Source organism: Ciconia boyciana, chromosome 4, assembly GCF_034638445.1.
Source record: "Ciconia boyciana chromosome 4, ASM3463844v1, whole genome shotgun sequence".
NCBI lineage: Eukaryota > Metazoa > Chordata > Aves > Ciconiiformes > Ciconiidae > Ciconia > Ciconia boyciana.
The window spans coordinates 34,234,701-34,249,593 of NC_132937.1; the positions used below are offsets into that span (position 1 = coordinate 34,234,701).

General features: G+C 54.1%; 1 protein-coding gene across 2 annotated transcripts; it reads right to left on the bottom strand.

Moving 5' to 3' along the window:
• Nucleotides 1-5,455: 5,455 nt before the first annotated feature.
• LOC140650571 (dynactin subunit 3-like) lies at nt 5,456-10,519 on the bottom strand. Of its 2 annotated transcripts, none has more exons than XM_072859081.1 (7): nt 10,400-10,519; nt 10,198-10,282; nt 9,163-9,249; nt 8,193-8,276; nt 7,379-7,437; nt 6,579-6,638; nt 5,456-5,855 (listed from the first exon to the last, which is right to left on the bottom strand). In XM_072859081.1, exons 1-7 carry the CDS (start codon nt 10,490-10,492, stop codon nt 5,766-5,768), a joined length of 558 nt encoding a protein of 185 aa, XP_072715182.1. In that variant the 5' UTR covers nt 10,493-10,519; the 3' UTR covers nt 5,456-5,765. The 2 variants fall into 2 exon arrangements, with proteins under 2 accessions (XP_072715182.1, XP_072715181.1); XM_072859080.1 differs by having other exon boundaries at nt 10,165-10,282; nt 10,400-10,508.
• Nucleotides 10,520-14,893: the final 4,374 nt, after the last annotated feature.

Below are 14,893 nucleotides of genomic sequence, written 5' to 3' on the forward strand. Positions count from 1 at the left end.
GTCCAGCTTTCTCTATTCCTGATTTTCTACTGGTGCAAATTAGACCTTCATGCAGAAAAGCTACTGAGTATCAGTGAAGGACCCACTGCTCCCTCTGTACACTTCAATAGACTGGAGCCACAGTGAATAGAAAATCTCTCCCATCAAGATTTATTTTATTCCACAAGTGATTTTGATACAGTCACTCCCAGAAAAAAAATCAGAAAAAATAAGATCAAAATGCCGAGTAACAAATGCCCACCATAGCTGTCTCCAACAACTCATGGAAAGTTGTTTAATCAGTATAACCAAGGAAAGCAGCCTGGTGTACTCGAGAAGTTCATGCCTTCCCGTCCTGCATAGCCTGATTCAAAGCCCACAGAAGGGAGTGACAGCCCCATTTATTGTTTTGAAGGGGCTGTGGCAAATACAAACAATCCAGGAAGAATATTAAAGAACTTCCGAAGAGATTCAACTGGACCATGAGGATTTCCAAGATAATATCTTAGTAACTAATGAGGAAACAAACAATTGAGACATTAATTATTTCATAATCTTCAGGCTTAACCTCAGATGCTGAACTTAATATATGCACTGACCAGCAGTAACACTGTTTCATGTATTTTGCGACTGGGGACTGAAAAAAACAAATTAAAGCTTAGCTCCTAGGACTGTGTTCACCTAATTCAATTTGAGTACATAAAGCTGCATCTCTCTGTCTAAACTACTGTAGAGGTACCCATCACCATCATAATCTAGGAACTCTCAAAAAATTACAATTAGTTACCCTCCTATCCCCTCCTTTCTTGTTGAAAAGAGACAAGTTTATGGCCACTCTCCTTGTCAGAGCACAGCTGGGAGCAAATCTGAATAGAGATGGGTTCCGCACTTAGTTCTGAAAGTCACATGGGGAATACTTGTGCTTTTTCTTTTACCACCTAAATCTATGGCCCAATTTGCCTCCATTAATGGTTTTGTCCTCATGGATCCTCCATCAGTGAGTTGACAATTTCCTTCTTCCGCTGAAAGCAGCTTTCATGGGAAACTATGATTGCAGACAGAGAAACAATGTCTGGGGTAATGAAGATTATTTCTAATCAGGCTTTCTAAATCAGGAAAAAGACAGTGAGTGAGGTACATGTTCAGTGGAAATCCTGTGCAGAGAGATACTGTTCTGGGAGATGTGGTGGTTGTTTTCTCATCAAGTTGAATCATTTCCAAAATTGCAGTAAATGAGACTAAAGTTACAAGTGCAGGGCCAGATACCAGATGTGTGGTGAGGGGCAGATGTTTTGGGGTTTTGCCAACAGGCCCATTGGACCTTCAAGGGCAGTTTGTAATCTGGCAGATCCCAGGGCTGCAGCCCAGTCTAAGGTACAGAAGGGAGCACCTGTAAATGGATGAGGCTGTGATTCACCCATTTTTCTAACATTTTTTGTCCCCTGTCAGAGACAAAGTTCATGCTTTTGAAGTTTTCATGTTTTTAATTTTGCAAAATTTTTGGTGGTACAAATCAAAATGGAACAGAGCAGTTTTCTACATTTGAATCCAGCCTTGCTTTGCATTTTTGAAGTGCTTCTACTTCATCCAGGAAGAAAAGCATATACAAGTGAGATGAACTTTACTTATTTGATAACTCCACACATGCCAGAAGCGACAATTTAAACTTCAAAACTTTGGTTGAGTGTCTGTCCTTTGTTGGACATTTGTTCAAATGCGTTCATAAGCTCTCAGGGTCTGTGTTTTAACTGTTGACTGAAAACACGGCGCACGGGTGCTCAGCGCCGCCGGGGGGGGGGTCCCCGCCGTCCCCTCGCCGGGCCGAGCCGGCTTCTTGGCGAGGCGGGCGGGCGAGCCCTGGACGCTGTTGGGGCAGATGCTGCCGAAGGCCCAGCGGCGCCCCCGGCTCCGGCGGGCGCCCTCCGCTCCGCTCGGCACCGCCCCGCGGGCAGGGGCGTGGGTGCGCAGCGGGGGCGTGGGGGGCCGGGACCATGCCGCGGGTGCCCGCCCGCCCGCCTTCCCTCTGCCGGGGCGCGGAAACCTCCCGCCATCTCCCTGGGCCGCGCTGGCGGCTCCCGCGCCCGCGGGGCCGGGATAGCCGAGGGGGACTGTCCCGGACGGAAACCCGAGAAGAGGCGCTGCCGAGGCCCCTTCCCCGGGGGGGGAGCCCAGCGGGGAAAGCGAGCCCCGGCCGTCCCCCCAGCCAGCACCTCGGTCCCCCAGCCCCCCCAAGGGTCTCCTGCTGTGCTGCGTGTGGGCATCAACTTACAGGCTTGGCTTTTTTTTTTTTTTTTTTTTTTTTAAGGATATTTATTAAATGCTAGGGTTAGGGGCCGTCAACGTTAAAAGCATAAGGTGGGGGCAGGGAAAAAGAAGAGAAACCGACGCACGGCATCTTGAATTTACTCAGCCACACACTGGGAAAGGGTCCCCCCATTGCACACCAAGGGCCACTCCTTCCTACACTTGCTGTGTGTGGGTGGCTGCTACGCCAAGCCCAGCTGAAATCACCGACAGGACTGGCGGAGGTTAAACTGACCCTTAACCTGTTGTGATGGTCTTGTAGGTATTTTCTGTCCCAGCAGTTTGGACAAGGAGTTATCTTTCCCAGTTCTGCATGAACACTTGAAGCTAGATAGGGCACTGAACTCAGTTTAGTGTGCAATTCACCCATTCCCTGCTGCCTTGAAAGGCAAGCACCTCAGAGGGCAACTTATAAACTGTACAGGCTTTAGATGCTTATGTGAAAGGAAGAGGACAAGGTTTCTCCACAATTTTGGTCTTCTTACAGTTCTCCATTCTGCAGTGCTGAAAAGGAAAATGTATCTATTAATACAAACTCCCACTATAATTGCTGCACAAAGAAACTCTCACAATTAGCTACAACCTTTCCTCCAAAGGGCACTCTTGAGCTATCGGAGGTGGGAAACCTGAAAAGGCACATTCAAAATATCAGCAAGAATGCCCTACTCACACTGAGAAGTCACTTGTATCCCAGTCTTCCTCAGCACGTACCTACAGCATGAACATTGCCACAGGACAGCATGGGCCCTGACAGGCAGGTGGTAAAAGGAACAGGGCTGGTGTTGTGGCCCTAAGCAGGGTGAAGTAAAAAATACAGGCAGTATCCCAAGGAAAAGCAGAGAACAAATGGGTGAGCTGAGGTTATCGGGAACAGAAGGCAGTGGGATACTGACCACTGCTGCACCCCGTGAGCCACGCCGGAATGTGCACACAATGAACCCAGGCACAGCTCACCTTCAGCAGCTCGGGTATGTTACAGAAACAGGCTCATATGGGTTTTGAGCCCCATAACTGGCTAGCCTAGGTGTAAGGCCAGGAACCGGATACCTAATTAAATAGTGCAGGTCACATGGGAGATGGCAAGCCAGGGGTTGCAGGCAGGAGACATAGCCAGGAAGAAGCAGGACAACAGAAAGGCACATGATGAACAAAAAAGGGGCTCTCCGAGGTAAAGTGAAAGACAGAAAGGTCCAGTCTCATAGCTCCCCTCTCTGCCAAGGCAGGGTCCCTCTACTACACTTTCCTGACCAATGCCTGCCTAATCTGTGTAGGGCACCCCCCTCCCCACCATGGAAATCCCAAGGTGCCCAAGCATGCAATGCTAAGGCTTTGTTATCTGTAGGCTCGTGAGCCCTGTTTCACCCAGAGCCAGCATCTTGTACCCCATCCCCTATGGAGAAAGGGCAGGTCAATGCCCCCTCTCTATACCTAGGAAGCACATGCCCTCTCACGATGTCCTCATCCCCAGCGTGGCAGCAGGCCACCATCGGTGCCTGGGGGCCCAACACACACCTCCCTCTACTGGGGAAGAGCAGCGCCGAGCCCTGCGATAGGAGTTGGGGACACCGCTGCTACGGGGGATGGGCATGCAGGCTTCCACGAGGACGGCGGGGAAGGTCGAGCTCTCTGCTGTGCAGGTTAGGAAGGCCAAGCCACTGCTGGGGGGCTGCGACCGGGACAGGTGAGGGGGTTCGGCGAAGCCACTGCTATTGGGATGGGGGAACAGGTGGGGATAGTGTCCCAGGGCCCTGGGAAAGGCCAGACCACTACGACAGGGAACGCACAGCGGGGGGTGGCAAAGCCCCTGCTACTGGGGAAGGAGGGAAGCCAGGTGGCTTCTACAGGGGCCTGAGGGGAGGCCAGGTCGCTGCTGTGGGGGATAAGGCGGGCGGGGGGAGGGGGAGTGACAGGACCTACTATGAGGGTCTGTGGGAAGGCCAGGTGCCCCTATAGGGTCCTAGGAGGAGACCGGGCGGCACTATAGGTGCCTGTGGGGAGGCCGGGCCTCGCTATAGCAGGGGTGGGGATGCGGGAACAGCTCTCACCTGCGGCCGCCTCGGCGCGCACCCCGTCACAAGATGGGGGAGGAGATTGTGCGCACCGCCCTGGCACCGCCCCCACCTGACGTCACTCCGGCGCTATAACGCGGCGTCCCTGTGGTCCGGACCCCGGATCCCTGTGGTGTGGCTGCGCCGGCTCCGCCCCGTGCCTCGGTGGGCCTGGGGAGCTGGAGGAGGCAAGAGGCGGTGCGGCTGCTCCACGGGACGGTGCCTGGTGCCCTCCCAGCATGGGCAGCCCCGCCCTGCTCTCCCTTGCAGCGGCCGTGCTGGGTGTCTCCATGTGCACCCATGCAAGGACGCGTGTGAGTGCATTTGTGTGAAGAACTCTGTTCTCATGGTGTTGCTAAAGCAGTCTCAAACTACTCCCCATTACCCGACCAGGAGGAATATTAAGTCCCAGCCTGGTCCCAGGGCCAGCAGAGCTTCTCAGGCACCCAGAGGGCTTTCTGCAGGCTTGCAGCCCTGCCATTGTTTGCCCAGAGGTGAGCTTGCTGACCACATGAGAGTACTGGCCCCACAGTGGGAGCACACAGACAGCCAAGCCCCTCTGGACTTCCCTGCTAGGATCCTGCCCCATTCCTGCAGGGCTCCCAAGTCACACACAGCTGGTCCATTTCTTACCAAGCATGACCTCAACTCAAGAAGACTTTTGTGCTAGGAGAAACTCCAGGCTCTAGCCCAAGTAGGCAAGGCACAGATAACCCCTCTGAACAAGAAAGTACCAGCCACAGACTCTGGCTTGCAGCAGCCACTTAGGTAAGCAGTGACAGGATGAAGACAAGAGCTGCTCCCTCCTCCCAGCACAGGGATGGGAGAACTACCTGGGGGAAAAGCCTTATCAGGCCAGATTCCCCTGGGCACAGGCAGTTCACATGAACAGAAATAAACAGCATGAAGAACACATGCTGCAGCCCAGGGAAGACTGTGGGACTAGAAGGGATTTATTTGCCCTTGGCCCAAGGCTGAAACACCACTGTACCAGGAGCCACCAGCAATCTCCTACAAGCTGCCATGAGGTCTCCACAGTTCACTGCTTGGGGAAAACCACACAGGGAGGGACAGTCTGTGCCATGGCTGCCCCCAGGGGAGGAAGAAACAACCCAGTTAGCATTTCAGGACTTTACTATGGTCCACAGTAAGAGCAGAAAGGGATTTTTAAATGTTACAAACCAAAACATATTTCATGGAAGTGCAAGATTTGCAAACAGTGGCATATTAAGAAGTAGTGTGGCTTCGATTTGAGGCTGACACAGTGCAGCCACAGAGCCAGGGTGCCCCCAAGAGTCTGCAACGTCACTTGCAGCATGCTCACGATGAGTGGGAAGATGCCAAGATGACAGGGTGCAAGCTGTGCTGCAGCCTCTCCTGAGACACACAAGGCCAGCAGGGTCCCCAGGGTTCTCTGCACTCCGGGCTCCGCCATCACTCTGCTGCAGGTTTTGCCTCCTTGGCCATTTCCAGCTGCATCAGTATTTCATTCCACTGGACGAACTGCTTGGAGAGAAGCAGGGTCTGGACATGGCTCTTAAGGAAAGAGATGTGGAAACTTCAGGGAAGAAACCAAAGGTCAGAGCACAACCGGAGACTGCCCTGGCAGCCCAACAGCACCATTACAATCCCAGTTCCTTGGGAGGGGAAGAGACCTGGAGCACCAAGCTGTAGAAAGCCTACACAGACTCAAACCATCCAGGCCTTGAGCCACTGCACAGCACCAAACGCTGATGGGAGTCCAGGAAGCACTTCTGAACACTGCATAGCACTGCATTTCAAGGGGCTTTCTACAGAAAAGAGCAGCGCTCCCTACCCACTGCAGTTTTAGGATGTGTCTCAGCACTGGGATCCTAACATGGCCAGGATTAGCCACTGTTTGGCTCAGGCAGGTCACAGTCACCTGATAGAGATGCCAACATCCAGCTGGCCAGCATGAGCTCTGCACCAGCGCACAGGCCATGTTGCTCCTTTGTGCCGAGCTGCACTGTGAGCAGATCCAGCACAGAGGCTCTGGCTCACAGGTGGCACCCTGCCCTTCCCATCTCAGAGAGACAGGCAGTTCTGGCCCTCATCTCTGCTCCTGAGAGGAGTATGACAGGGACACAGGCATCACCACACCAGAAAGGGCACTGGCCATTAAACCCAGGGCTGAGGATCGCCTGCTTCCAACAATATCTGATGGGGCAAGGCAGCCCAGGAGACAGGCAGGCAGTTCAGTTGTCAGGCCCAAGGCTCAAAGGATACCATTTTGTTGTAGTCTTCAAGGAGCGTCTTGACACTGTCGGTGAGATCTTGATGCTGTTCCTGCAAAGAGGGGAGCCTCAGTGAGTGAGCAATAAATAAGCTGAAGGACATCGGTCCTCCCAGTCCCTGACAGCACAGGGGGAAACTCATCCAAGGCCAGTACTGAGATTAGAGCTCAGACCCTGGCTATGGCCATTCATTGCAGCTGGAAGGGTTTCAACAGTCAAGAGAAAGGTTACAGAGAAACACCCAAACTCATGACTTTGGTGCTTCATGGGCTTTGCACTACTGCCTGTCTCTCCTCAGCACCCATACTTTGCTTGCCCCAGAATGGAAACTCACAGCAAAATGCTGAAAGGGGGCATTAGGCGCTGCCCAGGCGTGCTCAAGTGGGGAAGGAAAGGGCAAAGAGACCAGGTGACAGTATCAACAGCCTTCCAGAGACTGGGACACTGGAGGAGTGCAACGCTTTACCTCAGTGTCTCAGTGAGAGGGGGAATGCCAGCTGGTTAAACCCACCACTGCTTATTAAGTGTCACTCAAACCTCTGTTTTGAGCAGGCTTATGGTAGGCAAAGCACTTTTCCAACTCAGACTCAGTTTTCAGAAATCCTGGCTAGTTCCCTCCCAAATTGCTTAAACCTCTTTAAAACTGCAGCATGAATATCCTGGACAAGATGGGGAAAAAACCTGCTATAAATGAGCAATTCAAGCAATTGCAAATACAGGGGTGTCAGTACAGCCACTAACAAGTGGTTCCTTCCCCCTGCTAGTCAAGACTGTCAAGAACATTCACACTACCTGCTGCTGTATGTGGATTTGAGAGAGTCGCTGTAGTTTGGCTGCATGGTCAGGAACAGCTGAAAGCACAGAAGAGAAATCCATTTTGTTTTACATCACGTGGGATTAGTTACCAAAATAAAGACCATTCCTTCTCCATAAGCACATCACAGCAGAACTCCGCTCACTGAATGCAAGTGCCACACACCACAAACACACCTTTTATACCATAAAAAAACCCCCTAGCTACACTGTACATTAAATATCAAGTTTATTTGCTGTTTCTGAATAGCATGAGTTAGGGGATGCCTGCACTGAGGGCTACTCAAGAGCTACATCAGAGTAAACTACTTGGATGAATGTTATGGCAAGCAATTAAGAAGGCATCTCTGCCTACACCAGGAGCAGGGATATTCTGGACATAAAACAGCTCATAAGCAGTAGGCAGGAGTGGCTCCACAGCCTGGTGACCGTACACAGTGCTCACTCTCTTTGCCAAGCCACGGGTCTCTAACCTGCTTCCTAACCTACTCTATCACCTCCTTGGCCTTTGGTGCAGGAGCCACATTTCCACCCCACCAGTGCTGGGCAACAGCTACAGCACTCAGCAGTGCTCTGCATGACATTGCACACTTCCGACAGGTCAGGCATGGGACATTAAAGCAGCATGAGAGAGGAGCAGACATACCACTAAGTTTGCACCTACTTTACTCACACCAGGTTGTGTGCTTAGCTGTCCTCTGCTTGAGTCTGGGACTCAAGAAGAAAAAAAAACCAACAGGATAAGCAGCATCTTGGGGGGTGGTATTTGCAGCTTAAAGAGGAACATGCATACCTTGGATACTGGCACTTTCCAAGATGGGCTGGAGGTTCTTCACCTGTTCCAGAAGAGCTGCTTGGGAAGGAATAACCTGCTCCTCTGATTGGGGAGGGACAAGAGGGAACATCAGTAAATACAAGACACTGCTTTGGCTTTTCACAAAGACTGGCGAGGTAACTTTGGATTAATGGGTACAAATCGGTTTTCTAAACCATTCACACCTAACACACCAGAGAACAGCTTGGCAAATATAAAGCATCTCGTAGCCAAAGCTAGAGCAAAGTCACAAAAACCTCCAACTGCAGACTCTACGAAGGGCAAGTGCTCTTAAACAGGTCAACCATAGCTCACCCCCCAAGGGTGGCTTGTCCTGCTCCAAACTGATGATCAAAGAGCTGGGACTGACACTTGTATTCCAGCTTCCCTTTTCCAGCTGATCTAGCTATACAGAAAGGGACTTTTTTATGATTTTATTTAGACTTTTGTGTTGTTCACCACTGGATTCTCATTCACACCAACTTAAGGCAGGAGAATCTCCAAGTTTCATTTGCAGACTATACCAATACAAGGCTGAACCAAATTCTTTGGGGCAAAAGAGGATAAGGCTATAAGGTGTTTAATATACATCCAAAGGTCTTCAATTTTTGTCACAGCTTAGAGAGTATTAAAAATGGGGTGAGAAAAACTGTTCTAGCTCCAGTTTTTCTTTTCAAGCTTTTATTAATTCAGGGTTAAACTGATCAATACTAGAAAGATCAGAACTGATAAAACTGCAGCATGGACATGCACAAGGGAGCACTAAGGGTGACAGACATCCTTGTACAAACCTCTGAGAGCTCTAAAGAGGGTGCCTTGCCATATCTTTACAACTAAAGAAAATAAATCCATCCCAATCCAGCTTATGTAAAAGACAACTTTTGCAGTGCTAAAAAAACCCCACAAAACAAAAAAACCCAGATCTGCCTCCTCTCATTTCATGCCATACCTGCCAAGATGAACTGCAACTTCGTGGCATCTGGAACAGCCATCCTATCAATGTACTGAGGGTCAAGGTATTTTATTACATCTTCAACTAGAGTGAAAAATAGGTTTGGAGACAAGTAGTAGGAGATATGTTATTGCCTTTACAGGTGCAATTTCCCCCCCCCCCCCCGTGCTATACATCAGGTTACTTTGCAAACACTACCCATTTAGGGTCATTTTTGTTCAGATTCATGAATTTCCACAGCACTCGAGAACAGGTGACTTTGGAACACTGTGATTAAGAACTTAAAAACGGCTCAAGCCAAGTAACTGCTTCATTACAGACACCTGCAACACTTGCTTTTTATTTGACTAACAATATTAGAGGCAAGTAAAATCTGCTTCTTCCTGCCCTTGAAACAAAACCAGGAAATAGCCCTCCATCCTTAAAGTTATCTACAAATACACAGTTTACATGTTTATACCAAACAGCCACTGCAGCTTTGGACCACAACAACCCTCCCTACACAGCCTGCTCCTTCTCTGATACCAGACAGCAAAATTTGGCCAAAAGACAGCTTTGCAGGACAAAGCACCACTCCAGTGCCCACTCCCAATATCCCCCAGTTCAGAGTCAGCTCCCCAGATCCACCCACCAGTGACTGCGTGTGATCCTTATCGCTCCCACCACACACACAGGGGAGAGCTGCTCTAGCGTGCCCAAAGAGTCCAAGCATGCAAGAAGCCATTTCAGGAGCTCATGCTCCAACAACCCTTGAGGGCTGCGTTTCAGGCAGAGCAAATCGCTGTGCCGATGTAGGCAGGCATAAAGCAAATAACAGGTTGCAGCAGCCCACTTTCCACCCCCAACAGCTAAGTGAGAGAAGCGCAAGCAGAAAGACACCCCACTTGCTTACTCCTCTGCCAAACACGCAAAACAAGAGCCCAAAATCAAAGGGGCTCACACAGGGAGCGTGGAAAGGATTTTTGTTTAGAGGAGCAAACACAGGGGCTTCAAGCTTACCCGCCCCCAGGCCCCCTCCCCGAGGCCGCTCACTTTTCTTAAACAGGATTTTGATCCTCTCCCTCTTGCCGGCGATATTGCTCAGCGCCACCTGCACCTTCACCAGCTCGTCCACCACCTGCAGGGGCACAAAGGAAGGGGACCGGCCCGTCAGATCCCGCCGGGCCGAGGCGCCTCGGGCTGAGCCCCCGAGGGGCCAGAGCCGTCCCGCGAGCGCTGCGGGACCCCCCAGCACCTTGCGCGGCCCACAGATCCTGTCACCAACACACTGCTCCAGCTCCTCCAACCGCCACTGCAACCGCCACAACTCCACCACCCCCGCCGCCATCTTACCGCCGGCCGGAAAGAGCCGCACGCCGCTTGCACGCCGCTTCCTCCCCTCCCCGCCCCTCCCCGTTGTCATGGCTCGGGGCCCCGTTGCTAGAGGCCGCCGTTGCCGTGGAGACGGAGCTCCCCGGGCCGGGAAGAGGTGATGGAGCCGGGAGGGTGGGAAGGGGGGAGGTGGTTCCCGGGGAGGGGAGCGGGAGGTGCGAAGCCCCTGTCAGAGGCAAGGAGGGGAGGCTGCAGCCGGTCGATGGTGATTTGCACTGCAGAGGGAGGCGTGCAGGCTTCCCACTGCCCAGGCGGTCGATCGCTGCTTTATTCCAGCATGGTCCTTCAGGAAAGAGGCGCTCGGGTGTATTAAAAGAAATAGCTATAGCAATCTACGGGCTGTGTGGATGCAAGGCCTTTGAAATCCAGGAGGCTGCTGCGGGCTTTCCCCAAGCCTCGGCCTGCCTGAGTTCACCTTTCTCCTATCGACCACCACAGGTGATGCTCACTAAAAAGTGAGATGCTAATGAATGCAGCAGCCAACCCTAGCCCCGCCCCACTGCTGCCTGCAATTGGCACTCACAATTACAAGGATCCCTCAAAGGGATGAGATGAATTCTTAGTAGCAGCATCCACCACAGAGGAAAGTCCAGAGACTTTCCAAACTGTGAAAGGAGAAGTTCAGGAGCCTCCAAAGCACCTTGTGTTGTTCCCTGCACTCTGGGGCTCGGCCTGCTGCTGCCCCATCATGTCCATGTAGCCTCAGCAGTGCCAGAGCTGCCCCAGGCTGGAGGCCAGTCTCTGTCTCTCTTGGGCTGCGAGCATGGGGCTGGGTGTTGTACTGCCATGCCCCAGGGAACCCCCAGTAGGGGTCCCAGGTCAGGCTCTTAGGTCAAAACCATCTGCTAATAGCAAGTACTTTGTTAGCATGACTGGTGGTCAGCTGCATGCCTTTAGGGACCCTCCCAGCGTCCCTTGCCAAGAGCAAAACCCACTGTGCCCTGAAAAAGCATCGTCCTTCTAGATACGTTCCCGCAGGGAGTTGTATGGGGCTGCTAGGCTGTAGGAGGGAGCTGTGGGGTGGCCCAGGGCCCCAGCAACCCCTATGGCACCCCAAATCTCCCTGGAGGAGCTGTGCAGAGCATTTGGGCGGGAGGAGCAGGCTGAGGCCCTGTGCGCTCTGCCTTTCTTCCCAGGGATCAATAGCTGGGCTGTGGGAGAGGCATCCTCAGAGGGGAAGAGCTTTGCTTTGTTCCACAAAGGTGACAATTAGAAACAGCCTCATTAGCAGAAGTGGCTGGGGGCTGCAGCAGGGGCTGAGGGCTGCACACACGGTGCTGCTCTGTGTTTAGAGGGTACTGGCTCTACCATGGCCTGTGCCCAGAGTAGTGGGCTGTGCCCAGAGTAGTGGGCAATGCCCACGAATACGCAAATCCCTGTGCTAGAGGATCACAGATAACCTACCCCCCCAAGGTGAGAAATTCAGGCAGTCCTGGGACTCAGGCACTCAGGGGGGCTTTAGGGTTGGAGGACATCCACCCTTTAGGGTCCCATCCAGCCTGCGAGCCTTGGAGCAGGGCTGAAGCTACAGCACTGGCTGCCCGCAGCCCAGCATGGTGCACGGTGAATCTGCCCCCCGCTCCTTGGGGCTGAGAGGAGGGGTCCGACCCCGTCCCCATCCCTGGAGCCTGTGGTGGCACACTTATGCCATGGACACCTGCCCCCAGCCTGGTGCTGAGGCCAGATCCAGTGCTCCTCCTGCTAGGCTGGATCGTCCCCACATCCCTCCGTCTCCTCCCTCCCGCTCAGTTACAGTCCCTGCAGGATGCAGGAAGCAGGAATCGATCAGGCCTGGTTACTCAGGTGACAGCAGCTGTGTCCCCGAGCCCCCTGGGGAGCATGGCAACACACATCACCCCCTGAGCTGCGTAACAAGTGGGGACGCGGGTCCATGTGTGCCCTCTCGGCTCCCTGGGGCCCTGGCACTCGATGAGCTGTGGCCAGCGCTGCCCAGCAGTGACAGGGGACGTGAGATCCCAGTTAAGGCTGCATCGATCCCACTCCAGCTCCACTTGGTGGGCTGTGCCGGGGCTGCAGGAGCTCTGCACCGGGGCTTAGCTGTCTCACACACGTACAGCCCTGGCACCCCTACCCCAGGGCCTGGTGCAAACACCCCGGGGCCCCCTTGCAGCCTGGGGCACACACAGACACGCTCACAAACACAGACGCACAGGGACCCCCACTGCAGCCTGGTGCACACACTCACAATCACGTGCACACACTCACAATCACATGCACACACTCACACACGGGGAACCCCACTGCAGCCTGGTATGCGCACGTTCGCACCCCCCTCACCCTCATACCCACCTACAGGGACTCTCTGGCCGGACCCGGCCCGGGGCAGCCCTAGGGCGGGCGGCCCCGCTCCTCTGCACGGCCCCCGTGTCCTCCCCGTGTCCCTGCCTCGAGGCTGGGTCCCGGGGCGGACAGCACCGCGCTGCAGCACCCTGGACAGCGCCCGCGCCGCCTGGCTGGGCCCGGGTGTCCCAGGGTCCGGGCTGGGGCCGTCCCCGGGGAGCTGGGGGTTGTCCCCATGGGCGACCCCTGAAACAGGAGATTCTGTCCCCTTGGGTGCCAGGGACCCGTCCTCATGGTTGCCATTAGCGAGGGCATCTGTCCCCATGGGAGCCCCCTGTTCCTCCTCATATGTATGGGTGACTGCATGCGTGTGCAAGTGCATGTGCATGTGTGAGTGATGGCATGTGTGTGCTCGCACACATATGTGCAAGTGTGACTGTGTGTGTGTGTGTGTGTGTGCATGCATGAGTGCATGCCACTGAGTTTGTGCAAAGGAGCACAAGTGATCTGTGTGTATGTGTGGCAACTTAGCTGCTTGCATGTCTCCGTGCTTTCCCATGTGCACCTATATACACACCCGTGAGCACCCATGTCTGTGCCTGTGCCTCCCTTCCAGCTCCAGCTGGGTCATCCACGCCCTCTGTGGGTGCTGCCTGGGTGCTGGGCTGGCCCAGTACCTCTTGTAATCTCACCTGGTGCAACCTCACAGCCCCATGACCATGGTCTTAGCGGCCCCTCAGCCATGCCCCTTGCCCCATGCCTGGCACAGGCAGCCTAGTGGGGTCCCCCACCCATGGCTGAGCTGCTACTGGGCAGCTTGTGGGGCCAAGCAGCCTCATGGCCTGGCTGGCATGGCTGGATTTGGTGCCCAATCTGCTCCAGCCCATGCTTGAGGGTTTTGGTGGGTGGAGGGCACCTGTTTGCACCCCAGAGCCCCCAGAAACTGGGGTGACTCTGTGCTGGAGGCAAAGGTGAGGCAGGCTGTGAAACCTCAGGCACTATAGCTGCTACCCCAGGGTGTCACAGGCTGTGGGATTGTCCTGCACCCCCAAACTGTCCCCAGTCTGGGCACTGGAGCTTGGCAGGTAGCACCATGTCACACATATCACCCTCACCACCCGTTTGGTTCAGCAGTTAATTTCCTTTAATAGATACACAGAGTCACGTGGCCGCAGTGGGAGTGCCGGGGGAGCCCGGCAGCACCGAGTCCCGGCCCCGTGATGAGGTAGAGGTGAGCTCGCCTGCTTTGGCACCCAGGGGTGCGAGCGGGTGGGGGAGGCACCCGCCCGGCCCCAGCGAGGTAGTTTGGAGTGCCTGTCACGGTGCCCTCCATCTCCCTGCCCCCTGGCTGGGGACCCCGGCATCCAGGCAGTCTTTTGTGGTGGGGGACACTGCTGGGCTTCCCTTCCCTGCCCCCACCAAGCTCCTCCCAGTGCACAAACCCCACCCCTTGGCATTAAGCCCCACCCCAATAAGCTCCACCCCCACCTAATAACCTGTCACATCTCACCCCCACCAGTCCCACCAGTTTCCCTAGTATCTGCCCCTCAGGGTGACCCTCCTGAGCTGGGGACCTGGGGGGCTGAGGTGCCCCCAGCACAGGGTGTCTGGGGGGCACCCAGGACCCTGGGGGTGTCTCAGGGTGGTGGCAGTGAGCCCAGGCAGCGCAGAAAGGCTGCATAGGGGGGTCTGCAGTGTATAGGGGCTACAGTCTATAGAGGCTGCACTGTGTAGGGGCCACAGTGTTTGCACTGAGGGTGTGCAAGGGGATGTATATGTGGGCACCAAGGGTGTGTATAGGGAGTGCAATGTGTGCATTGGGGGTATGTATAGGGGATGCAGCATACGCACTGAAAGCGTGTATAGGGAACGCAGCATGCATAGAGATGTGTATAGGGGAGGCAGTGTGTAAGAGATACAATGTGTGCATTGAGAGTGTGGCAATGTGGAAGATGCAGTGTGTGCATTGAGGTGTGTATAGGGGTTGCAGTTTGTAGGGGATGCAGCATGTGGGGCCTGGGGGTGCCCCAGGCAACATGGCAGGCAGGAGCTGTAC

What these genes read in the sequence shown, in the direction of transcription:
- LOC140650571 (XM_072859080.1), bottom strand. Translation starts at nt 10,492, where the DNA reads ATGGCGGCGGGGGTGGTGGAGTTGTGGCGGTTGCAGTGGCGGTTGGAG. An exon ending in AAATCCACATACAGCAGCAG is followed by an intron (nt 6,639 to 7,378) that starts GTAGTGTGAATG and finishes CCCTCTTTGCAG; the next exon opens with GAACAGCATCAAGATCTCAC. An exon ending in TTGAAGACTACAACAAAATG is followed by an intron (nt 5,856 to 6,578) that starts GTATCCTTTGAG and finishes AGCCATGTCCAG; the next exon opens with ACCCTGCTTCTCTCCAAGCA.